This window comes from Drosophila suzukii, chromosome 2L (assembly GCF_043229965.1).
Source record: "Drosophila suzukii chromosome 2L, CBGP_Dsuzu_IsoJpt1.0, whole genome shotgun sequence".
Taxonomy (NCBI): Eukaryota; Metazoa; Arthropoda; class Insecta; order Diptera; family Drosophilidae; genus Drosophila; species Drosophila suzukii.
The window spans coordinates 376,235-398,999 of NC_092080.1; the positions used below are offsets into that span (position 1 = coordinate 376,235).

The following is a 22,765-nucleotide window of genomic DNA, read 5'->3' on the forward strand; positions in this document are numbered from 1 at the left end:
GGGAAAACTAGCGATTTCTGGCGATTTTTTACCACAAGCTAACAGCGCCTCTATGCTTGAAAAGCCCCGCCATTTAAAATCAATTTTCGCAGTAATCAAAGATTTAAATCGGTTTATTACGATACTAGAATTGAATTACTGTTTGTAACGCTGGTATTCAAAAATGGTGTTGGTTTGGAGTGCCTTGATATGAGGTTGTTGCAATCGAGAAGGCGACTTTACTTTTTAAAAACCGAAATAACACTACGGCTATAATCTCAATTACAATGCAATTCGTTATAAGAATAGAATGAATATCATTAGCAAACGGTTCTATTACGATTAAGGACTTTCACAATTCATTAGGGATTTAAAATATATTAGCGAGTTTGTCAGGCAAGTTCAAGTTTATTTATTTTCACATATCTTGTGCGACTTCTTCAGTCTATTTCACAGTGTACCACTATCCTGGGCTGAGAAGATCGAACACTATAGACAAAATAAATAATCGAGACTGCTCTGAGTCGTCAATCATTATTTGTATTTTGTGGCTAATTAAACGCGACTACATGGAACAGAAACGAGACACAGCCTACTCCTAGTTGGATTTGCGCTTGGCCAGCTTCACCTCCTTGGCCCAGACGGTGTTGTTGAGGAACTCGCCTAGCAGATAGAGCGACAACGTGAATCCCACGACGGCCGCGAAGAACAGGATGCGCTGCGGAAGTTGAAGGACCTCCAGGACCGGGTAAACCCAGACGCCTGAGTAGTGCTTCACCACGTGAATCCAAACCAGATATGAGCCCATGAAGATGGCCAGTCCGGCGAGTCCCTGGCTGCGTTTCGGGTACGAGCGGTACGAGATGAACATTTCCAGGACGATGAAAACCACGATGTTGGTGTGCAGGACATGGTTAAGCCAGCTGTAAAAGGAAAAGAATGGATTACAAGTATGTCAAAAGAAATATATAGTGACATGGAGGCCTTATAGACTTGTGCTTTCTTTTTTAACCTACCCCACAAAGCTTTTTTCTTTATACTACTATTAATAACTTTAAAGGAGACTATAAATTTGCATTAAGTATTCCCACCACGTGATTTGCCATAACAAGCAATGTATGTACGTGAATAAAAAATTTAATTCGACTTAAGTGCAAGTCAAATCCCCAATATTTTAATGTAAAAAATAAACTGAGAAAGTAGATAATGGGGTCTTGAGGCTGACATTTTAATAGGTTCAATGCTGATCCAGCTTTTCGTCAAAAGCAAGAAAAGAATCTTAGGCAAAACTCGAGATAAAAAAGGCATTGCTAATGTTTAAAATATGACTCCGGGGTGTAAACAAAAATACGTTAATAACGTAAATATAAATATCTGTGATATAAACAATCATTTTTGCTGTTCTCAATTGTTCTTGTTCAACTGAAATTTGATAAGCCTGGAATCCTAATCCGATAATGATTCACATGACTTCAAGTATGGGCTAAGGAACGTTTTGAAATCTCACCTGGGGAACACGGGGTCCAGCACCTTGGGGAAGACCAGCTCTCTATCGATGGCATACAGGGTCCAGAAGGTCACGCCCACGTTGACGGCCACTGGAAAGGCCAATGTGGCCATCAGCCAGTCCTTGAACCTGCGCACCGTCGGAGGTTTCTTGGGGGTCAGCTCATTGGTGCCCACAAAATCGTTGACGAGCGATACAATATAGTACAGTGCCTGAATTATCTGTAAGTGGTAGAGCATTTGACGTGTGTGAGATAATGCGGCTAGATTTGAAGGGTTGCTTAAGTGGAGTGGAAGGAATTACAGCTGACGAAAAAAGTTTTACTAAGCATTTCCTGTAAAATTTGAGTGACAACAGGGATTTTGGAAATATGTTGTGTGTTTATGTGGTTTAAATGCAAATCGGTTTTGGAAAATGAAATTACGAAATTAGTAACATTAAATAAGTATTAATTAAATATAAACTTTTTATTTTACTAACAATATGCCATTATTTTCATTAAAATTTAGCAGTTTTTAAGATTTTATAAAATTAGTTTTATGAAAATCAACTTTGGGGATGCTTTATAGAAGCTATAGGAATATATTCTAGATGAGGCATAGAATGGATGCATTTTCTCTGTGTAGCTTAATGGATGCGTGTGAACCAGTTAGGCAATCCAACCGTGCCAAGAAACAAACCGAGTGAACTTTAAACCGCGCTCTGAGTTCGTGTATCTAATGGGAGATGGAGATTACCGCATCCAAGAACGTTAGATATTTGAATTTTCCCCCCCAGGGGTGATGGATCCGCATCTCCGGCTCGGTGGTGGGGAACTCGACGTAGGAGTAGTCGTAATAGATGCCATAGCAGAACTGCACGGCCGCTGTCAGGTGGAGCAGGGTCCTCAGGGCGCCGTAGACGCCCTGGTACAGGGAGCTTCCTCGCACCGATGCCATTTTCCTGCTGCAGCTGCTCTGCTTCTCTGCTCACGATTGATTTTCCACGGCACCAAAACACAAACAAACCGGTCTGGTCCGTCGCTCTGGAAATACTACTGCTTGCAACCACCCCCAAAAGGGGCCGAGCGGAGAATCAGTGTGCCCGAGCCGGAGCCGTGCCAGAATACCAGGTGTGCAGATACTTTTATCTTTCCCTGGGCTTGTTGGGGTATGCCGGACCCGATGCAAACTTTGCACCAGTACCGAAAGCCATGTATTGATATATCTTTTTGGACCGATGCCTGTTTTGGGACTTCGTCAGTTTATTTTAGATTTCATTTTATTATATTTTGTTTTTAAAAAATTAAATAAATAAAGCCGCTTTTAAAAACCAACCGTCACGATGTGACATAAACCAAATCATTAAGATTGTTATTGCCTTTTAGCGTACAGTACCAAATCTGGTGCTTCCATGCAGGATCTACACAACAATTTTCCGACGTCCGTGCTATCTTTATGGACTACAAGTGATTAGATTCGTGTGTTTGTATGTGATCGAACTAGAAAATCGGGTGATATAAATCCCTTTATCACTTCGTTTAACCGGTGTTTATATTTCCTACATATACTTATCGGCTTACCGCACAAATAAAAGTTAGAAACTTGAATTTTCCGGCGAAGGGCACCGTGTTGGGCATGTCGAGTGTGTAGAAAATGTACACGCCATAGTTGAACTGCAACACGGCGGTTAAATGGAGGAGAAGTTGCACCGCCTTGTTGAAACCCGGCGATGTGGAACCTTTGCTCTTCGATTTTGTCTTGGGCTTGGCCATGCTGAACCTACTGGTGCCAGATATGTACTGATTATAGTATAGCCAGAGTCCAGTCACTAGTAGCAATTGCCTATGAATATGCGTTTGCATACAGTGATCACCCACTAATTGAGCTTTCATTTTGATTTACAGATGCTTATATTTAGTTCCTAAAAATCTATTGTAAAAAATTTCTTTTCATTTCAAAACCAAGTAATCATCACTTGTATAGTTATAATTTAGGGGTTCTTAGCAGACAATCCCTTAAATTTATTATATAATTTGAATCGCTATTCCTTTAAAAAATGTAATTTAAGTGCTCCCTGTATGTATTTCCCTTTCGCTTTGAAACTGATAAGGTGCGCTTATCTGCCGCACTCTCAATCGCCGTGGTACAAAGTATTTCCACTCGAGAATGAATTGACAGAAGCTAAAATAAAATCTGAAAACGGGCGCTTAATCCGCATCGGAACTGGTCACCGTCCTGCCCCCATCCCATATCTATGTTTATCCCATAACAAACTAGGGGGAGGCACGCGTCTTTTCAAGAGCGTTCTATGAATAGATGTGGATACACATAAACCATATTTATGAGCCGAGACAAAGGCTTCTCGAAATATGTTCGCAGCTAATGGCAACTATCGATTTGGATTCCCGGCCCCCCGCAACCACCCCCTCTGAAGGTCAAGGAGCAAGGCCATCGCTACAAAAGGCGACGTCATTTAAGCCCCGCTAACTGAATTATCTGGTATCATTATCAGGTGCTCTTTTGTTTCTTTGTGCTTTCGTTACACGCTACTTATCGATTGTGCGTTAGTAATTGACTTTCGGCAATGTGACATCCAAATAATAATCCATCGGTATCCGCCTCCAACTTATTAATGGATCAAACTCTTGGTAAACTCATTACACCATATGCCACAAATATCATATCCGTTAATGAATAATTATTTAATTGGCAGTTTAGAATTCCGAATTCTTTTTATGGCTTTGTTGAGCATATTTAATAGAAGAGGATTATAAGACATTTTCTTATAAAATATAATACCATTAGATAGTCTCCTCGTCGGTTTCCGCTCCGCAGACCTCCAAGTTGATTTCCGTAAGCTCCTGTTCATCCACCACACTGCCTGCGTCCAGATCACCCGTCTCTATTCGAGGGACACCCAAGACTTCTTCCTGTTCCTGCGACTCCTTGGCAGCCACTTCAATGGCTGCTCCCTGCTCGAACATGGGATTGTCGAAAGCCCGCTCCCGCACTTCTCCACTTTCAGGATCGTAAGCCATTATTCCCAGACGATCCACACCAGAAGCACCTCCTTCACTGGAGCCACCACCTGCTCCCCCGTTTTCAAAGCGATTGAACAGCAGATTGCGGCGCAGCCTCACACCCAAGTGGTGCCACCTCCAGCGCCGGGGATCGTGGATCCATTGGGGTATCCGATTCAGGTAGGGATTCTCCGGCATAAAGTGCGCCAAAATGACCACGGAAACCAGTCCCACCAGGGCCATGCAGAAGAGGATCAAAACAATAGAGGAGAAGCTCACGTTCGGATTGTAGGGTCGACCAGAAACCTTCAGCGTAGTGCCAGTTCTATTCCAGTAATCGAGCTGTGGTTGCAAGAATTCCATGCTCCGTTCGCTATACTTAAGCCGATCAGTGAGTACAGCCTGCAGGAAGTTTCCAAACTGTTGGGAGCCCACAAACTCCACATGGAGCTGGATCTGATCCTTCAGATTCTTCTGGTCGATGAGCTTATTTAATTTGGTTATGAACTCCTTTTTACTGCCCTCAGTGCAGTGACTCGTGGGTGTGGATAGAATGGCCCCGCAGATGAGGCAACAGGATCCCAAGGGTCGAACTGGTGACAGACAGTGGGGCGTCTCGCACTGCTCCTGAACATTGTGGCACACCGGCTCCACCAATCGCTCAAAATCCTTGTGGCAGCCACAGAGCTCTCCTCTATAGTACTCCACCTGGACGTCCTCGGCATTGTGAAAGAGAAATTGCCCCAAATCTCGGGGGATCAGTTCCTCCAAATATGATTTGGAAATGGAAGAGCCAGCCAATATTAGTTGTCCCAGTCTCAGGTGCTGGACATTTTCGAGGTCGAAGGCAAGTGGGCCGTTGCCCTTGATTATAACCTGCTCGTCATCGCAGGGAATCCTATCAAGCTCTGGCGTGGATGTGGAGAACTTCTTCTTAGACTTGTCTGTCCAAGTGCCAGGATCGAACCATTTACTCGATTTGGGTGTCTTTAAGAAGGCTTTCTTTTCCTCACTCTCGCAGGCGGAGTTCCTGTTGGAACCAAAGGTAATGGTTGATTCCTCGGCCAAGAGAATCGCCCCCTCTTTTGGAAACACTAAGCCATCAACAGATAAATCCTCGGGCAAGGGCAACAAGGCTGGATAATATTCCGGAAAGACGACCAAGTCCTGGGCACATGGCATGTGGTCATCTATCCAGGCGGAGGGATGGTTAAAGTCCAGTCCACCGCCGTACCACTTGGTGGCTTTTGCCACTTGGAGCCAGATGATTAGCCAGATCAGCCACTGCAGCCACATCATGCGAACGGAGTGAGTTCCAAACTGAAATTGTAGTTTGTCGGAGAATTTCACTCGTTGCAGATGCCTCATATTTGGGGGCGTTTTATTTCACCGTCGCTTCGCCATCTGCAGCCACCCAATAAATTCTGGATAACAATCAATGTTAAGACCTTTCAACGAGAGCAAATAAACCAGGGAAATGGGACAGCAGATGTAAACAAAATCACAGGCAGATGGGAACAATGAATACCCTATAAGAATAAATGGTTATTATTCACTATTAATCAAAATATCAAAGGGTTCGCGGGATCCCACGACTTTGGGGAATTTTACGCACTCCCACAAATTTTGTCTGGCCCGGAATAACAATCACTGCATACTTTCGATCACTTAATAAGTGATATTAAATCACTGTACACTTTCAAGTACAAATATGTTAAAAGATATGCAAATAATTGCTAAATAGTCTGAGAACTTTAGGAATAATGTATTTCCGACTTTTTAAAACCCGTAAAAGATTGTCGGCTATCAAAACTTAAGAAACGCACGCTCCATAAATCTTGCTCTAAAAATATTTCCCCAATAAATCGTTCAAAATCGAACAGATTGAACGGTGTCCAGACAACAAACATATGTAGTGTCTATACTATAGATACTATATAGATTTGGCCTAGAACATACCCACATTATTTCTCTTTTGCTTCAGCAATGCAATTGTTTGTCGGAAAATAGTTGAAGTTTATTTTTTATTTTGATTGCGCAGATATAAACAATTTTCCGCCCATCCCATGCTTCACGGAAGCCATAGGAATGCCCAGAAGAAAGGCAGAAAACAAATCGGCAACAAAAATAATTAAACCGGATGGTAATGGCATCGAAAAATACTCGTGCTTGTATCGAGGGACTACATAAAAGCAGTTTTCCAACTAAGAAAAGCCAGCGAGTGGAGATCTGTAGATATAAAGCACTTTATGCTTCCCAGATCAAAGTACTTGTGGGCGGGGCGGGCGGCATTAATCAAGGGCACGCAAGGTCGTGCAATAATAAAATAAAAACATTCACTGAAAAATCCGCACGGAAATTGTAACTTTAAGCCACATGAATTATGGTCAAAAAGGGTGGGGTGGATTTAATACAACGAAAAATGTAAAACAAATAAAAAACAGTGAAGAAATAAATTTAAAATAAAATCTTAAGTAGGACGAAAGAAATTGCATTAAATGCACTCAAAACCCAAAAAAACATTTTCTTTGTGGGTCATATCAGTAATTTAAAATATTAATTAAATTGTTTGTCTTAAACGGCCTTTATATTCTTATTTATCGACTCTTGGTTATTTTCTTTGTTTCTGCGAGATTTTTTTACAGTTTTAAATGTTGCCCAGTTCTGACCAAGAAAATCTATAAGCAGTAAAGGTCTTGTATTCCAACTAATTTACTTCCAAATTAAGAACCTGAATTCGAATAATTAATTTCTAGGAATTTTCCTTTCAGTCAAAATAAAATTTTCCCAAAGTATAGGCGAACCTCAAGACATATTTATTTACCTATCCGAAAATGAAATTCGCCTGTCGACAATGACAACCACTTTGAGATATTTGCTTGTGTTTTCCTTTGTGGCCAAGTAGCTGCGAGAAAAATGCAACACCATCGATTTTCTAAGCAATTTTAACGATATGTAAATGAGGCATCGGAAAGCACCGAATACCAAATCGAAGCCAACTGCCGCGTATGGCACATTTACATTGCCGCCCATCAGATAATCTGGCATTCGTCAGTTCCATAAATTCTGCGCCCGCAGAGGGCAACAAGAATCGAAGCCGAAAATCTGGAAAGGCGCGAACATCTGAGCAAATAAATACGAAAAGAAAAGCCGAAAACGATTGCATTTTTGCATGCAAAGTATGTGCAGCAGCAGTTTGGATGAGGAAATTCGGCAGGCGCAGCAGCTCTCGTATCTGCCAGATACTCCTCCGTATTCCGTATTCCACAGTTATTGACCCCGCCGGCCGATAAAAAAAAGCATGGGAGTATGGAAAACACCGGGGAGGGGCGATCCCCAACGAGCAGACAAACAAATAAACAAACATATGGCAGACATAAATGTGAACAGCGACGTGCGGGCGTAATAATAAGAATAATTTTTCCTTTCGCTGATTTCTCTGGTCCCGACACTTGAAACATCCAGAGGCTGGCCGCATTTCCGTTTTGTTTCTTAATTTCCCATAATTTATCACATATCTTGAGTACATGGTTTCAGTGGACGCATTACAATAAATACACTCACCAGCGACCAATAGGACAGGAGTTTGATTTTCTGGGGCAGCGATTCCGGCACCAGGCGGCGATTGAGGCTCGTCTTCAGCTTGTAGCTCCGCTGGATCTCGAAGGAGCTGTAGTAGAGCCCATAGGCGAATTGGCCCAGGGCACAAAGATGTATGATTGTCACAAAGACGCGCGACTTGTAGAGCTCAACTTTGGTCATCTTGAAGGTTTTTCACGGTTCCTACACGAAAAAAAGCCAAGGGGAACTAAGAGTTACATAGTTAAAAATATTACAACTGTTTTTCGTCAAAACTGCGTTTTTAAAGCATTCGAATTTCATGGCTTTTCAATACATATCCTAAAGTATGTCCCTTTACACAATTTTTACAGATTAAAAAAAATAAACGACAAATGTGTTTTGGATTAAATACAATAGTACTTGTGTGCTTAAATAATTCTTTTAAATTTTTCAAAATAATGTTTTCAATTTTTTTTAATAGTATCCATTGATTTTAAAAAATCTAATTTAATTTCAGATCTTTTATATTTTTTCTCTGTGCTGTTCGGTGTTTCACTAATAAGGGCACAAGAAAACGTCGCCAAGGTGTTTGGGCCCTTGAGTCAAGACACCTCGCGTTCGTCAGCCCAAAGCGCGCACAAATTTAAATCAATATTTGCGTCACCGACATAAATATTTAAGCTACCCAAAACTTTGGCGGAATTCCTCGAAAAAAATCTAGAACACCTCGGCTACACCAGAAGAAGTTCCCCGTGGCTCTTGTTTATAAATCGGTTATGTTCATAATTTGATGGTTTTTATGGCCCTTAAAAACAATTGTTGATTGTTTCTCATTGGATTTCCACACTCTAAACAAATCACCAGGTCTTGGCACACGCACGCTAAGTATTTTCCTGATTTCAATTTGGCTTTCCTCGGGGAAATGCTCGGCTGCGATTTTCCCTTGACCGCGGGCACAACTGAGCGTGTGGAAAACTGGAGTCGCACTGTTTGTTGCCCATACGCCGTGTTGCCTCCTGCCTTTTGTGCTCGTTTTCATTGTACTTGTGCTGTTGCTTCTGTTTCTGCCTCGGTTCCTCGGTTTTGTGGTGTCGTTCCTCCGTTTGCTCGCCTCAGGTGCGTGCTGCGCATGTCCGGCGCGGACTGCGGACCCGGACTCCGGTTTTCGCATTCCGGATTCGGGAGTGTGGGCTCCGGTTTTATGCGTTAATGATGGCCAATCACCTGAATGAATTCTCCACCCACTCTGCAGCTCATTGAGATGTATGCTCTTAAGTGAGTAACCAGATTAGTGGGACAAATGCAGTAATGGCTAAGCAGATAACTTTGCGGAGCGATGATTATCTGGATTTATTTTTAGGAAAACGACTGGAATTGCGTCAAAGAAATAGATAAGAAAGTTTAAAAATAAAAAGACAAAAGGTTTATTTGAACACAGATAGAATGTAGGAGCGCCAAGTTATATCGATGTACAGCTACCTTAAAATTGTACACTCGATTTTAGGAGTTATTAAAAATATTCATTTGGCGACCGAAATGAAAAAATGAAATATCTTTCACTTTAAGCGGGCGTTACTTTAAACAGTAACTTCAAGACTTAAGTTTTAAATTAATTTTTCCCGGGCTATGATCCAAAGTGGTTTATATTTACGAGATATAGTTTTAAATTCTTCTTGAAAATGTGAGTGCTATGATTAGTGATCAAGTGAATATCTTACCCATTCAAATATGTTTTTGAAAATCGATTTTTCCGGCCCGCCACGTCCAAAAGGTAAAAGATTACTTCCGTAAGCTGGCCACTCTCTTCCCAAGTTGCTAGTGTTTTTCATTCAAATTTAAGTCATGTCGTAACCCGAAACGCCTCTGAATCCATACAACCCGACACCCAAATTCCCAGTGCAGGCATTTCCGGAAAACTCCAGCTTCAGATCAGCACGCAGACATGTCGACCGCCTCGAGGATCACTTTGGGCATGGCGGTCTCTGTTTCCACGGCGATCATAGGTTATGTGCATTATAAACAGTCGGCAGACCGGTAAGTGAGCTTTTGATATGCCCAATCAAATTTATAGTCTGCATACTTCACCTTGCAGTCTGAGACTCCACGACGGCGTCTTGAGGGATGTGGAGCAGCAGCAGCGCCGGAAGCACGAGAACACCTACACGCTGCAGCAGCAAATAGACATGACCAAGCAACTAAGGGCCAGGGAGGCATCCAGCAACTCCTCCGACACGCCCGTACCTCCATCGAACACCCCCTCGCAGAGGAACCTTCAAGCGGGGACAGAGGCGAAAGACACGCCCACACCGAGTGCCCAGGAACCCGAGCTCCAGCAGCATCCGGAGCAACCAGGTGCCGAGGAAGCCGGAGATGCCAAGCCGGCTGAAGCGGCCACTCAGGATGCTCCCAGCCCTCCATCAGACGTAGCTTGATTACCGAAATGCCTTCCATTGTGCACTAAATACTAGAGAAACTCGGGTTAAATGAAGACATTGGTTGCTAAAAAGTAGACACAAATTGATTACCTTTTATTTAACCGGCTGTCAGATCTTATTGTTAACTGATGGCATTTTAAACTTGAGTACCTTTGTTGATCACTGCCGGTAGGTGAACCCTTCTGTTAATAGAGGTATCCTAAATATAAGAAGTAGCTTATTAGAGTACCTTAAGATATATAATCCTCTAAGATCGGATAATAAATAGCAATTTATACTTATAATGGAGAAGGTTTTTGTCAAGGGCGTAGTGCTCACCAATCCTACCGAATACGGCTTCCAACTTTCTTTTCTGTATACATTTAGTATTACTCAATTTTATTATTACGAATGTGTGTATAGTAAATTACAATTCTAATGGGCGTTCGGTAAAGTATTTCGCGGGGGGTTTGTACATAGGTGGTGGTGGAACACCCCATCATCCTTTCCCTTTCTCCTTCTCATCATCATCTCATTTCATTTCGTCTCGTCTCTTCTTCAAAGTGATATAAAAAAACGTGGAAAACTAACGCAGAGAATAAAATACACGATACTTGGCGTTGTTGCTTGTCCGTTGCTTTCTCTCTCAATTGCCACCGTATTGAAAAAATGTCCAGAATAGTTAATACCGTCCACCGCCGCCACCTCCACCGCCGCCGCCTCCTCCGCCACCACCTTTGCGGCGGTCGCGATCGTTGCCGCGATCATTGCCGCCACGCATGTTGTCCCGCTCGTTGTTCAAGTAGTTGCCTCCGCCGACGCCGTCGCCACGGCCACCACCCCGTCGTCCCGGGGAGCGGGACCGGCTGCGGGAGCCGCGACGGCGACTGCCGGGCGAGCGGGAACGGGAGCGGGCACGGCGGCGGCGTGAGTAGAGGTACCTCCGCAGCTCCCGCGAGATGGGCTTCAAGTGCATGAAGTTGCAGAAGCCGGAGCGGGTGCACTCGCCCATCTCGTACTGCCGACAGCAGGCCTCGCGGAAGTCGGTGACCGGCGACAGTTCCGAGTAGACCGGCCGACCGCCGAACCACCGGTTGTTCAAATCATTTGCCGCCTTCTCCGCGTCCGCCTCGTTGCGGAATTTGATGTAGACATTGCCGACCAGGTGGTCGCCCAGGTTGTCGCACACATTCATCTCCTCGATCTCGCCGTACTTGTCCTCGCACTCGACGAACACGTCCTCGAAGAAGTTGTCGTAGTGCTCCTGCATCTCCTCGTCAGAGACATTGGCCACCAGATGGGAGCCGTCCGCGGATTTGGCCGAGTTCTGCGGGTTCACGTACAGATTCTGGAGCAGCACCGTCTGCGAGAAGGTGGGCTTGTTGTGGATTCGCGAGCACCGGTCGCCGTGGCGGCAGGCGCCTATCTTGAAGTAGAACGAGCAGTTCACCCTGTGGATTGGAATGTCGAATGGAATTCGGTTAATTATTGGCCCCGGGAAAATATGTGTGCCATGCGACTCCGCTTACTTGTCCTTTTCCGTGCCAAAAATGGATGCCAAGTACTCGGCCATGTTGGCGGCTCTGCTGTGTCGTTGCTGCGGCCAAAATGTGTAACTTCGCTGCCCGCTTGCCTCTGCGACGCGTTCGAACTGCAATTAGGTGCGGCGCCTGTGTATTTTCAGCCTATTTTCAATTATTTTCGGATGCCGCACGTAGAAAAGCAGCGTCTGGTCGTGTTTTGCACGGCGTTGCCAGCCTCGAGTCTAGAGTTGCAACAAAAATCGATGTTTAGTCGATACTGGCAACCGATGTTTTTTGCGCAACTATCGATTGTTTCCACTTGAAAAGGGTGAATTTTAAGGAATTGACATTTTTATAAGCTCAGGACCTTATGCTCAGAACGGAAAGTAATTAATTCAATTTTTATAAATAAAATAAATTAAAAACATAAATTAGCACTAACTGTACAGAAATCTCTTGAGGCCTAGAGCCTCTTCTCTTTTAGCAAAAAACATATTCAAGTTGTATAAATTCAACATTTAAAAACTTGTTTTAATTGTAATAAATGAATATTCAACAAATATTGTATTTTATAACAAAGAAACCGTTAAACTGTTCGCCGGTGTGTGTCCTCACTTTCATCCAAGTTCTCAACCGCGCTAAGAAGACTCCGATTTTAATAGCATTTTTTTACATGCGCATTTCGGGGATTTACACACCTTGAAAATTTTACGTGCGCTTTTTGGGGATTTACGTTGAAATGTATAAAAGCAAGCAAAAAGTAGAAAACGCCTCGGTGGCCAGATTTGTCCCTACTATCTTGCATCTCCCTTTTTTACTGACACTTACGTTGGCTTACGTTTTGTTGACACTTACGTTCGCATCTTCCATCTCCCTTTTTTACTGACACTTACGTTTTGCCGACTTACGAAAATATCTCAGAAAATCACTGCAAGCGAAATATCGAAGTTATCGAATAATAATAATAATAATAATGACAACTCTGGTGACTTGCTTCTAGAAAAGTCGGCATTTTTCGCATTTTCACACGGCACATTTTGCAGCGAGTTTCATTTAAAAACTCTTCAATAAAAAAAAAGTAAAAGGACAGCAAGTAGCCAGCGTCATCCGCTCCGCCAGCAGAAATGGACAAGGTGCGTGGGCGGGACAAAGGAGAGGCGTGGTGATCTAAAATGCTTGCGGTTCTTGTTCTTGCAGGTGAACGAACTCAAGGAAAGGGGCAACCAGGCGCTAAACGCCGAGAAATTCGACGAGGCGGTGGCGGCGTACACAGAGGCCATCGCGCTGGACGGTCAGAACCATGTGCTCTACAGCAACCGTTCGGCGGCGTTCGCCAAGGCCGGAAAGTTCCAGGAGGCTCTGGAGGATGCGGAGAAGACCATCCAGCTGAATCCCACCTGGCCGAAGGGTTACTCCCGCAAAGGGGCCGCCGCTGCAGGCCTGCACGACTACATGAAGGCCTTCGAGGCGTACAACGAGGGTAAGTCTCTAGGCTATTACCATGAATCACCCCGACCTAACCTCACTTTGGTTACCCACACAGGTCTCAAGTACGACCCCACGAACGCCATACTCCTGCAGGGTCGCACGGACATCACTGCCTCGGCCCTGAACTTCATGCAATCGCACGGTGATATCCCTATGGACGTAGATCCCCAGCAGACGCGCAGCCGGCGGGCTCCGTCGCCGCCGCCATCGAAGCCCGCTGATCCCCAGAAGCCCGCCGAACCGCGGGTGGAGGACATGACCGAGGAGCAGAAGAAGAAGTACTTTGCCAAGAAGGAGAAGGAACTGGGCAACGCCGCCTACAAGAAGAAGGAGTTCGAAACGGCCCTGAAACACTACAACGCTGCCATCGAACACGATCCCACGGATATCACGTTCTACAACAACATAGCTGCCGTTTACTTCGAGCGCAAAGAGTACGAGGAGTGCATCAAGCAGTGCGAGAAGGGCATCGAGGTCGGTCGCGAGAGTCGCGCCGACTTCAAGCTGATAGCCAAGTCCTTTGCCCGCATCGGGAACACCTATCGCAAGATGGAGAACTACAAGCAAGCGAAGATTTACTATGAGAAGGCCATGTCCGAGCATCGCACGCCTGAGATCAAGACCTCGCTGAGCGAGGTGGAGGCGAAGATCAAGGAGGAGGAGCGAACGGCCTACATCAATCCGGAGAAGGCCGAAGAGGAGAAGGAGCAGGGCAACCACTTCTTCAAGAAGGGCGACTACAGCACCGCCGTTAAACACTATACCGAGGCCATCAAGCGCAACCCGGATGACCCCAAGCTGTACAGCAACCGCGCCGCCTGCTACACTAAGCTGGCCGCCTTCGATCTGGGCCTCAAGGACTGCGACACTTGCATCAAGCTGGACGAAAAATTCATCAAGGGCTACATCCGCAAGGGCAAGATCTTGCAGGGCATGCAGCAGCAGTCCAAGGCCCAGGCCGCCTACCAAAAGGCCCTTGAGCTAGACCCCAACAACGCGGAGGCCGTCGAGGGCTACCGCCAGTGCTCGATGAACTTCCAGCGCAATCCGCAGGAGGTGCTCAAAAACGCCATGTCCGATCCGGAGATTCAGCAGATCCTCAAGGACCCGGCCATGCGCATGATTTTGGAGCAGATGCAGAACGATCCCAATGCAGTCAAAGAGTAAGTACCCCTATGTGGAGTTATTTGTGGAACACAAGTACCCCATACATGTTTTGAAGTTGCCTGTTTCTGGTGGTCAAGGTCTAGAACTTTCGGTTTCCACGGCGAGCTGGCCTATTCGAATTCAATTAGCATTTATTACTAGCTTCGGGGCCTTGTGAATTACATAAGAGTTTTAAGCTAGGCAGGTGAATTCAGAAACGACAATGCAATTAATGTTGTACCTTAAAAATGTACTTACTTATTTATTTGCATTATTCGCCATCAAAAAACACAATATTTTTTTAAATTCCGAGGGCTTGGGTTAAACGATTAGAATATCTTTATAATTTAATGAATATATATAATTGCCTGATATTTATAGACTAAAAAGGTAGGCTGTCAGAAAATAACTCTTTATCAATGTCAGAATTATAGGAAGTCGTATCACTTTATTATTAAGTTATTTGGACAGAACCCAGAAACCCTGCAGATTTCGATTTCACCCCCTACCTACTTCGGGTACAAAAGTGTTTTGAACTCGCTTTTAATTAACAACCTTTATTTTGCAGACACTTGCAGAATCCAGCCATCGCCGATAAGATAATGAAACTGCTGGAATCGGGCATTATTCAGATACACTAGGCACTCCACCCCAAAAAAAAACACACTCCCTCACACTCACCAACTCACACACAAACCATATTGATAAACATTCAGGAGACAAACCCCCAACAATACGCATTATACAAAATTTATGGCACCTCTAAGCTGGTTAACTAATGTATCGTTTTTGATGAAACGGGCCACAATTAATGCTAAACGTAATTACCTTAGAAATCGCAACGCCTAAACGCAGAACGACGATAAACTACCACTAACTAAAGAAACTAAAACTAAAAGGAGAAAACAAAATCATTGATAAATGTCTGCCTAGTTGATTTACGCAGATGGAAGGAGTAGGCTCCAAACGTCAAGGTTCTTATTTTCTTACTACAATAAATATGCTGTAGCTTAGCTCTAAAATAAGTTTTTGAATGTAAAATAAATGAGTCAAAGAATGGTAGGTCTTGACTTTGAATTTCCCGCCATAGTGTTGAAAAGTGGGTGTATGAAGTGTTGAGCACTGCAGCCGGTTTTGATCTTACGTTTCTTCCAGGACTGCCAAGCTTTTTAAATTGAAACCGCGAATGGTTCGAATTTAATCAGTTTAAGTAATATAGCTGTGAAAAATGGTAGAAAAAAAAATTAATGGTACTCTAAGCTGATGCTAAGAGTGATATTATGTAAGTACCTGTATTATTAAGTTCCCCGGAAACTTGGGACCAGTCGACAGCCCTGTCCCTGACGCTTACGTCATTAGCCTGGCCATTACGTCGTTTCGCCCTGGCCAACACAGGAAACCGCCAGTGTTGGCGAGCACCTGTGGGCAGCTTACTCGCAGCAAGTGGCATGGCAACAACAGCGCTGTCCAACACCGCACGATTTCTACCCGAAAATAATGGTGTGCTGATATATTGTGATTAAACCCGATTTCTGTCGTCCAAAAGCGCCGTTCGAGAATGTGTTGCACCAGCTGCAGTTGAGAGGAACCCACGCCAACGAGAACATCCGAAAAGTGCGTAAAAGGCACCAAAATCCGAACCTTAAGCCAACCATTTTTTAACCAGTGTGTCGCAGTGTCCATCGTGTGCGTTGGTGTTGGTGCGTAAATGCGTGCGTGTGCGTCGCTCGTTGTGTGTGTGTGAGTGTTCCGTCGAATCGCGAAATCGAGAATATAGAAAGATGTGCTCCATCCGCTGGTGGTGGTGAGCTATTGCAAGGGCTATATAGCCAGCCGACCAGCGAGTTGTCCCCGCAACAAAAGCTCACATCCAGATCCACAGTTTTCGTGCACTCCAGCATCCAAATCGCAAGAGTTTCGACCCATTGAAAACCCCACAAGGGCCACAAAAAGTAAGTATTTGCGTTTCGGGGGCGCTTGGCAACAGGCCCGAGTGCGTTAGAGCGGGAGGGCGCTAGCGGGGCGCCCGGGGGCGAGAGCGAGAGGTCGATAGAGAGAGCCGGGACGCCAGCGATTACATGCCTCGTTTTTACACAGAGTTGTTGTTTTTGTCGTTTTTGCTGTTGGTAGCAATTTGTGGCCAATATTTGTTAATGGACTGGGAAGAAATCGGGGCCCTCGGATACCGCTCCTTGCCAAGACATCGATTTCTCTAAAGATTTTACTCCGTTTACAGCTGATTCACAGTCATATGCGTTGCCACAATATCATTGTATACAATAAGAGTTTAGCTTTTATAGAATGACCATTGAGAACAATGATTTCCTTGGTTCAATTTTGGGAAACAACATGTTAATATACACATTTACCAAGTTTTAATAACTTGCATATAGGGGATCAATATACAATGCTAAGTTAGGATGGAGAAAACTTGGAATTCATTAGGAAAAATTTTTTGGTTTCAGGAATTACCTGGAATTTTCCGACTGGAAATGTAGAAAAAGTAATAACGTTCTAGACTTGTATCAAATATTGATAAAACTCGAAATTCTGGCACAAATTATCTAACATAATTTAAAAACCATATGAGATGGTTAGGACCCATTTCAGCTGGCTGTATTCCTTCGGCATTTACTCCTAAGTAGAAATATCATCTAGAGGCAATGGTGGAAAGGTTTATGCTTCACCTAATCCCACTCTTGATTGCTAGTGCTACAACTATTTTTCGTATCTTTCAGTGATACCCTCCCCGCTGCACTACTCGACGATGCGGCCACAGGCGCCCGGATCGCTGGTCGATCCTAACGAGGACGAGCTGCGCCTGGCGCCTTGGTACTGGGGCCGGATATCGCGGGAGGAGGCCAAGGGCATCCTGCACGGAAAGCCGGACGGCAGCTTCCTGGTGCGCGACGCCCTCTCCAAAAAGGGCGAATACACCCTCACCCTGATGAAGGACGGGAGCGAGAAGCTGATCAAGATCTGCCACATGGACCGCATGTACGGGTTCATCGAAACGAAGCTCTTTAACTCGGTGGTGGAGATGGTCAACTACTACAAGGAAAACTCGCTGAGCATGTACAACAAGGCACTTGACATCACGCTGAGTAACCCAATAGTGCGTACCTGCGAGGACGAGGACTCCCAGCCGCACGGGGATCTCTGTCTGCTGAGCAACGACTTCATCCGCACCTGTCAGCTGCTCCAGAACCTTGAGCAGAATCTGGAGCAGAAGAGGAACTCCTTCAACGCGATTCGAGAGGAGCTGATGGAGAAGAAGCTGCACCAGAATGTATTCGGGAACGCGGAGAAGATGTTCCGCAATCAAATCAAGCTCAACGAATCCTTCATGAAGGCGCCTGCGGACGGACCATCCACAGAGGTGGGAGGAGCCGGCGACGAAGGCCCCGGATCCGCATCCGCTGCGGCCAATGCCAATGCTCGCCGAAGTCTGCAGGAGAACAAACAGAGCCTGATCAGTCTGCTCGAGGCGCTGCAAGCCAAGGGGCAGGTCCTCAACCAGTACATGGAGGGCAAGAAGAAGGAGGAGCTGCTGCTCGAGCGACAGATCAACGCCCTCAAGCCGGAACTACAGTTACTGCAGTTGCGCAAGGACAAGTACATTGAGTAAGTCCGGTTTTAAAACTATGCCAAGCTCTTAACTCAAGAACCTTTTCCAAGGTAGCAATAGTTAAGGGAATAGGTGGAGATTTGTAATAGTCTTGTGTGTATCCTGTTCGGAGAACAGTTCATAATGGAATAATGGTGTAGTGGCTTTGGGTAATGCTTTTTAGGTAAATACAAATATTGAGGAGTTTCTTTCACCAGGCCGTAATATGAGTGCAGTTTGCAGTTTTCAGCCAGAGAGAGAAGGAATTTTAATGCCACTCAACGGTTCTGGTTCATTTTACACGCGGCTCAGTTGGCCGATCACTCATTCTGTCCAAGTGTCGGCAGCTCGTCTGACCGATACGATACGATACCGATAATAATGGCATAACACTGTTAGCGGCAGCGCTTCCGCTCCCGCTCATCTCCCGGATTCTCCACGCCAGCGAAGAATCTACGTGCCTGGCCATCCGCCTTTCCCATTACTACTCCCTGGCATGCGATTTTCCTGTCATACAGGCAAGCTTCCTACGTGAAAATCTTTACAGATATTTTAACCAATGTTTGTTACTCACATGGAGTCAGGTATATTTTCTGCTGGAGGGGATGATTAAAAAGCCCCCTCCCAGCTTGAATATTTAGTTACCTCTTCAAAGCATGCTTATCTGCCTGATTGGCGAGTCTTGGATTTTGGTCTTCAAATCAAGGCCTTTATCGGGTCGATAATATGTGCAATATTTATTTATATGCGAAGTTTTATCAAGGTTATTTTATATGGGGGTAACTTTTTAATTCAAGCTAAAACGTTGAAGAATTTTTTTCAAATACTTGGTGAACCCCTTATCGCGTGTTTCGTGGGTATCCCTTTAGCTTTTTGGACTGGCTGTTTGCATATCAAGGTCACAAAATAAAAATATTTAAATATACAAAATGCATTAAGTTTAAACTTTAAACTTTCGTCACGAAAAGATTTTTGTAGCCCCTGTAAGTATAACAAAAAACTCTCTTTTATTTCACTCAATTGATTTCTGCAAAACAAACGACCGCATGGGGTATTTCGTTCCCTTAATTTTTTGTGATTACTGAAACTTGTTCGTTTCTTTGGTTTCATCTACGCGCTTCCCACAATCTCCGGCAATTCTGTTATAGGGCGAAAAGCGAAAAGCAAGAGGTGACTTTCGCCTAGCAACAGGCCTTTACATTTGAGAGTACGTCATCGTTGGATGAGCTTGCTTGGTTTCTATGGGTATTACCTAGAGTGTGGAAGCGGAGCGAGTGATAGCGTTAGGGAAGTGCCAGGGGGAGGGGAGGCCTCTAGATAAGGTTAGCGCCCTGGTAAAGATAGCTCGCTTATCAGACATTATAAGTCTGCCGAGTGCTTAATACTTTTTTCAAGCTTCTTCCCTTCTATATACCCAGTGTCTTTGTATATAATTCTTTTCGCAAACCCTTGCTGGTCTCAAGGCTTTTGGCCGAGATTAGGCCACCACCGTCATGAGATAAAAGCCTGCGAGTCCCCTTCTCTCTCTTTTGACTACGTCCAGATTAAATACAAGTCTTTCGGCGTGCTACTAAGGTTTTATGCGTTGTCCTATCTCGATTTCATCGTACTAATGATCCATGATATCACCTTGCCTTGTGCTTATCGCGCCCCTGGAACTTAGTCACTTGGATAGCCGCCGGGCAACAAAGAGCCCCCCCCCCATTGCCTGATCGTCCGATCGTGATGCGGAAACCCGCGGGTCTAGACTTTCGCAGACCGAACGGCGGCCGGAACACGACAGTCGCATTTGGTTATCAAGAGTATCGTCGTCAGTTGAAATTGCACACGGTTAGATGAGGCATCGATATCAGGGCAAATCAACCCTAATGACTGGTCATCGGTATCGCTATAGATCAGAATTAGTTGATAGCTAATTCAGGAAAGACATACTCCTGCCGAGCACAGAAAATCATTTTTGCATTAAGAGAACATTATCATTATTTTCTTTATTTGACTTACCTAACTCTTTCCAAAGAAGCTGTGCTATTAATTTCTACAACATAACAATATTTAATCGATTAAATTCGGAACATCATTCAGATCCACAATTTATATTAAAAACTGATAAGATAAGGAGGCATCGTCATCAGGGTAAATCGAACGTAATTGCAGATTAGCCACGCCTAGAAAGTCACGTACACCATACGCCTCCAAGAAAAAGTTTAAGTTGTGTTTCATAATTTGGTGAAACAACATATTCAAAACCATTTCATATCCCAAACCGTTTTCCACATCAGAGTACCAACGGGAGTATTCGGGACTAGTGGAGGTTACTTACTAAGAGCCCACAAATGTGTTCCCTAACACATTGTGTCTTGGACAAATTTCTCTTGTAATTCCCAACAGATTCCTTAGAAATAATATTTGAGCTCCTCTAACTATCGGACACTCTTCTCTTGTTACCCTTAGGCGCCTGAAAGGCTTCAACCTCAAGGACGACGATCTGAAGACGATCCTGGAGATGGGCTTCGATAAGTGGCTGCAGCGCCACGAGACAGTCTCGAATCAGCCGCACAGCAACGAATCCCTCTGGCTGCTGAAGGACGCCAAGCGCAGAGATGCAGAGGAGCTACTCAAGGGTTCGCCACCGGGCACCTTCCTGATTCGGGTCAGAGATGCGGGTCACTATGCTCTGTCCATTTCCTGCAAGAACACCGTGCATCACTGCATTATTTACGAGACGAATAGCGGCTTCGGGTTCGCCGCCCCCTACAACATATACCCCTCGCTGAAGAAGCTGGTGGAACACTATGCCAACAATTCGCTGGAGGAGCACAACGACACTCTGACCACGACGTTGCGCTGGCCCGTCTTGTACTGGAATCAGAATGCCCAGCAGATCTTGACCCAGTTGCAGGAGGAGATGGAGCTGGAGTACGAGCAGGCGCCCACACTGAGGCTACCCCCGATGATGGGCAGCAGTGCTCCGATTCCCGTGAGTCGGTCCCGGGACCTCGACCAGGTGGACGGCATCGGAAGCCTCGAGACGGAGTCGGCTCCCGCCTCCATTTCGCCCTCGAACTTCAGCACTTCGCAGTAGGAGCTGCGGACCCAATCTCCTGCTGAACGAGCCCTCAACCTCAGGCTAGCTATCTATCTCTCTAAATCTAAAGCCCTAACTCTCTATCTCTAGATATAAACGCGGTTGCGGTCCAAATAATAGCACTGCAGGCTCTGTCTGAAGGCTTAAACTTGATATGTCAGTGTAGTTCTTTAGTCGAAAGTCAAACAGTTTCGTTTTAGGTTCACAGTTAAACAAAGAAATCCCGTTTTACAGCTGTTCTTCATAAGAATAACCCAATAGGAGCTGCACGCGATTACTTGAAAACGTATTCAGATTAGTTATTTAACTGCCCTGTCACAAAGTTATTTCCTTAACTTAGCGCTTCAGCTATTCGAGTTGAGAGTCAAAGTAACACTTGTTACTAATGTTACACTTGTAATGCTATTATTTCGGCCATCCTCAAGTATGTACATCGGCATATTCAGGCTAAATATCTGTGCACGATTGTTTTTTGTGTGTGATGGATGGCGCTGGCAGTCCAACTGCCACGCTTTTCCCCAAGTATCAGAAGGCTCCAAAAACAGAAAAAAACACACTTTTGGTGATCATGTTTGATGTCTTGCTAGAAGCTTTTGGTCGAAGAACGAAATTTTCTTATTGAGAAAGTAATCTTATAATAATACGAGTATGATTAATTTTATATATATATATATTTTTTGTAATACTGCATTTCGCGTGATAATTGATAAGTCATGCTATCTGTTGTTGTATCAACGCCCTCTCCCGTATCCCCTATAATTATTGTTATCACGCTGCGCGTTGTCTAAAGGGGCGGGGCAGGATCGTGAAGAAATTTTCTGCATTTCTTCGCCACATTTTGTCGTGTTCATGTAAATATTCTAAAAACGAAACAAAGGAGCAGCCAGCCAGCCGCTTGCGAAACGTTTGCAAAATCAGGTTAAGGTTTTGATAACCGACCCCGCAACGCTCTTGGGCCCCCACCCCATGCTCTAATATTTGTTGTTATATTATGATTGATTTAAAGTAGTTTTAAGTGAAATCTACGTACGTTTACTCGATGTGATCAGTTGATTGTTGCTAAAATAGTACTTTCCTTTAATTTTTTGTCGTTTTTTTTTTCAATACAAAGCCTTAATTTTCATAAAAACACAAACACACAACACATAAACACTCAGTTGAAACAAAGAAAAATAAATGTACAAAGGAAAAAATAAATTCAAGAGAACTTCACACAGATACACAAAAAAAGAGCAGCAACAAGAAAAAAACAAAAACAAAGTGCAATCGAAAATGTAATAATTAAACTTTTAACGTTTGTTAATTTATACAAGGAAAGAAACAGGAAAAAGACAAAAAGTTGCCCATTTATAACAAAACGCTGATTAAGTTTTTTTTACACAACTGATATATAGCATATACATGAAATGCATGCTTAACCCTGCTAGGCGGTTTCAAAGATACTCTTTCCCAAT

At 44.3% G+C, this 22,765-nt stretch overlaps 6 protein-coding genes across 8 annotated transcripts; 3 read left to right on the forward strand and 3 right to left on the reverse strand.

Annotated features, from left to right (window-relative positions):
• Positions 1-95: 95 nt before the first annotated feature.
• LOC108014186 (androgen-induced gene 1 protein) lies at positions 96-9,073 on the reverse strand. 3 transcript variants are annotated; one of them, XM_017080239.4, is made up of 4 exons: positions 8,929-9,073; positions 8,052-8,270; positions 1,487-1,707; positions 96-902 (listed from the first exon to the last, which is right to left on the reverse strand). In XM_017080239.4, exons 2-4 carry the CDS (start codon positions 8,247-8,249, stop codon positions 578-580), a joined length of 744 nt encoding a protein of 247 aa, XP_016935728.2. In that variant the 5' UTR covers positions 8,250-8,270; positions 8,929-9,073; the 3' UTR covers positions 96-577. The 3 variants fall into 3 exon arrangements, with proteins under 3 accessions (XP_016935728.2, XP_016935713.2, XP_016935720.2); XM_017080224.4 differs by lacking the exons at positions 8,052-8,270; positions 8,929-9,073 and adding an exon at positions 3,048-3,271; XM_017080231.4 differs by lacking the exons at positions 8,052-8,270; positions 8,929-9,073 and adding an exon at positions 2,224-2,525.
• Amnionless (amnion associated transmembrane protein) lies at positions 4,195-8,186 on the reverse strand. Its single transcript, XM_070999561.1, has 2 exons — positions 8,052-8,186; positions 4,195-6,016 (listed from the first exon to the last, which is right to left on the reverse strand). The coding sequence occupies exon 2, from the start codon at positions 5,853-5,855 to the stop codon at positions 4,269-4,271; it is 1,587 nt and encodes a 528-aa protein (XP_070855662.1). The 5' UTR covers positions 5,856-6,016; positions 8,052-8,186; the 3' UTR covers positions 4,195-4,268.
• Positions 9,074-9,849: 776 nt separating the features above from the next.
• LOC108014227 (uncharacterized) lies at positions 9,850-10,767 on the forward strand. Its single transcript, XM_017080265.4, has 2 exons — positions 9,850-10,082; positions 10,141-10,767. Exons 1-2 carry the CDS (start codon positions 9,991-9,993, stop codon positions 10,478-10,480), a joined length of 432 nt encoding a protein of 143 aa, XP_016935754.2. The 5' UTR covers positions 9,850-9,990; the 3' UTR covers positions 10,481-10,767.
• A 60-nt stretch (positions 10,768-10,827) lies between these two features.
• Positions 10,828-12,227, reverse strand: U2af38 (U2 small nuclear riboprotein auxiliary factor 38). Its single transcript, XM_036812834.3, has 2 exons — positions 11,992-12,227; positions 10,828-11,913 (listed from the first exon to the last, which is right to left on the reverse strand). Exons 1-2 carry the CDS (start codon positions 12,033-12,035, stop codon positions 11,145-11,147), a joined length of 813 nt encoding a protein of 270 aa, XP_036668729.1. The 5' UTR covers positions 12,036-12,227; the 3' UTR covers positions 10,828-11,144.
• A 728-nt stretch (positions 12,228-12,955) lies between these two features.
• Stip1 (Stress-induced phosphoprotein 1) lies at positions 12,956-15,681 on the forward strand. Its single transcript, XM_017089367.4, has 4 exons — positions 12,956-13,118; positions 13,183-13,465; positions 13,529-14,636; positions 15,188-15,681. The coding sequence occupies exons 1-4, from the start codon at positions 13,110-13,112 to the stop codon at positions 15,258-15,260; spliced, it is 1,473 nt and encodes a 490-aa protein (XP_016944856.2). The 5' UTR covers positions 12,956-13,109; the 3' UTR covers positions 15,261-15,681.
• Positions 15,682-16,044: 363 nt separating this feature from the next.
• Positions 16,045-22,412, forward strand: Pi3K21B (phosphatidylinositol 3-kinase regulatory subunit alpha). Its single transcript, XM_017089333.4, has 3 exons — positions 16,045-16,571; positions 17,358-18,243; positions 20,678-22,412. Coding segments are annotated over exons 1-3 (1,518 nt in total). The 5' UTR covers positions 16,045-16,570; the 3' UTR covers positions 21,309-22,412.
• The last annotated feature ends 353 nt before the right edge of the window (positions 22,413-22,765 follow it).

What these genes read in the sequence shown, in the direction of transcription:
- LOC108014186 (XM_017080231.4), bottom strand. Translation starts at nt 2,424, where the DNA reads ATGGCATCGGTGCGAGGAAGCTCCCTGTACCAGGGCGTCTACGGCGCC. An exon ending in ATCTAACGTTCTTGGATGCG is followed by an intron (nt 1,708 to 2,223) that starts GTAATCTCCATC and finishes TACCACTTACAG; the next exon opens with ATAATTCAGGCACTGTACTA. An exon ending in CTGGACCCCGTGTTCCCCAG is followed by an intron (nt 903 to 1,486) that starts GTGAGATTTCAA and finishes TTCCTTTTACAG; the next exon opens with CTGGCTTAACCATGTCCTGC.
- Amnionless (XM_070999561.1), bottom strand. Translation starts at nt 5,855, where the DNA reads ATGAGGCATCTGCAACGAGTGAAATTCTCCGACAAACTACAATTTCAG.
- LOC108014227 (XM_017080265.4), top strand. Translation starts at nt 9,991, where the DNA reads ATGTCGACCGCCTCGAGGATCACTTTGGGCATGGCGGTCTCTGTTTCC. An exon ending in TATAAACAGTCGGCAGACCG is followed by an intron (nt 10,083 to 10,140) that starts GTAAGTGAGCTT and finishes TTCACCTTGCAG; the next exon opens with TCTGAGACTCCACGACGGCG.
- U2af38 (XM_036812834.3), bottom strand. Translation starts at nt 12,035, where the DNA reads ATGGCCGAGTACTTGGCATCCATTTTTGGCACGGAAAAGGACAA. An exon ending in TTTGGCACGGAAAAGGACAA is followed by an intron (nt 11,914 to 11,991) that starts GTAAGCGGAGTC and finishes TCCAATCCACAG; the next exon opens with GGTGAACTGCTCGTTCTACT.
- Stip1 (XM_017089367.4), top strand. An exon ending in CTTCGAGGCGTACAACGAGG is followed by an intron (nt 13,466 to 13,528) that starts GTAAGTCTCTAG and finishes TTACCCACACAG; the next exon opens with GTCTCAAGTACGACCCCACG. An exon ending in GATCCCAATGCAGTCAAAGA is followed by an intron (nt 14,637 to 15,187) that starts GTAAGTACCCCT and finishes TTTATTTTGCAG; the next exon opens with ACACTTGCAGAATCCAGCCA.
- Pi3K21B (XM_017089333.4), top strand. An exon ending in CGCAAGGACAAGTACATTGA is followed by an intron (nt 18,244 to 20,677) that starts GTAAGTCCGGTT and finishes TGTTACCCTTAG; the next exon opens with GCGCCTGAAAGGCTTCAACC.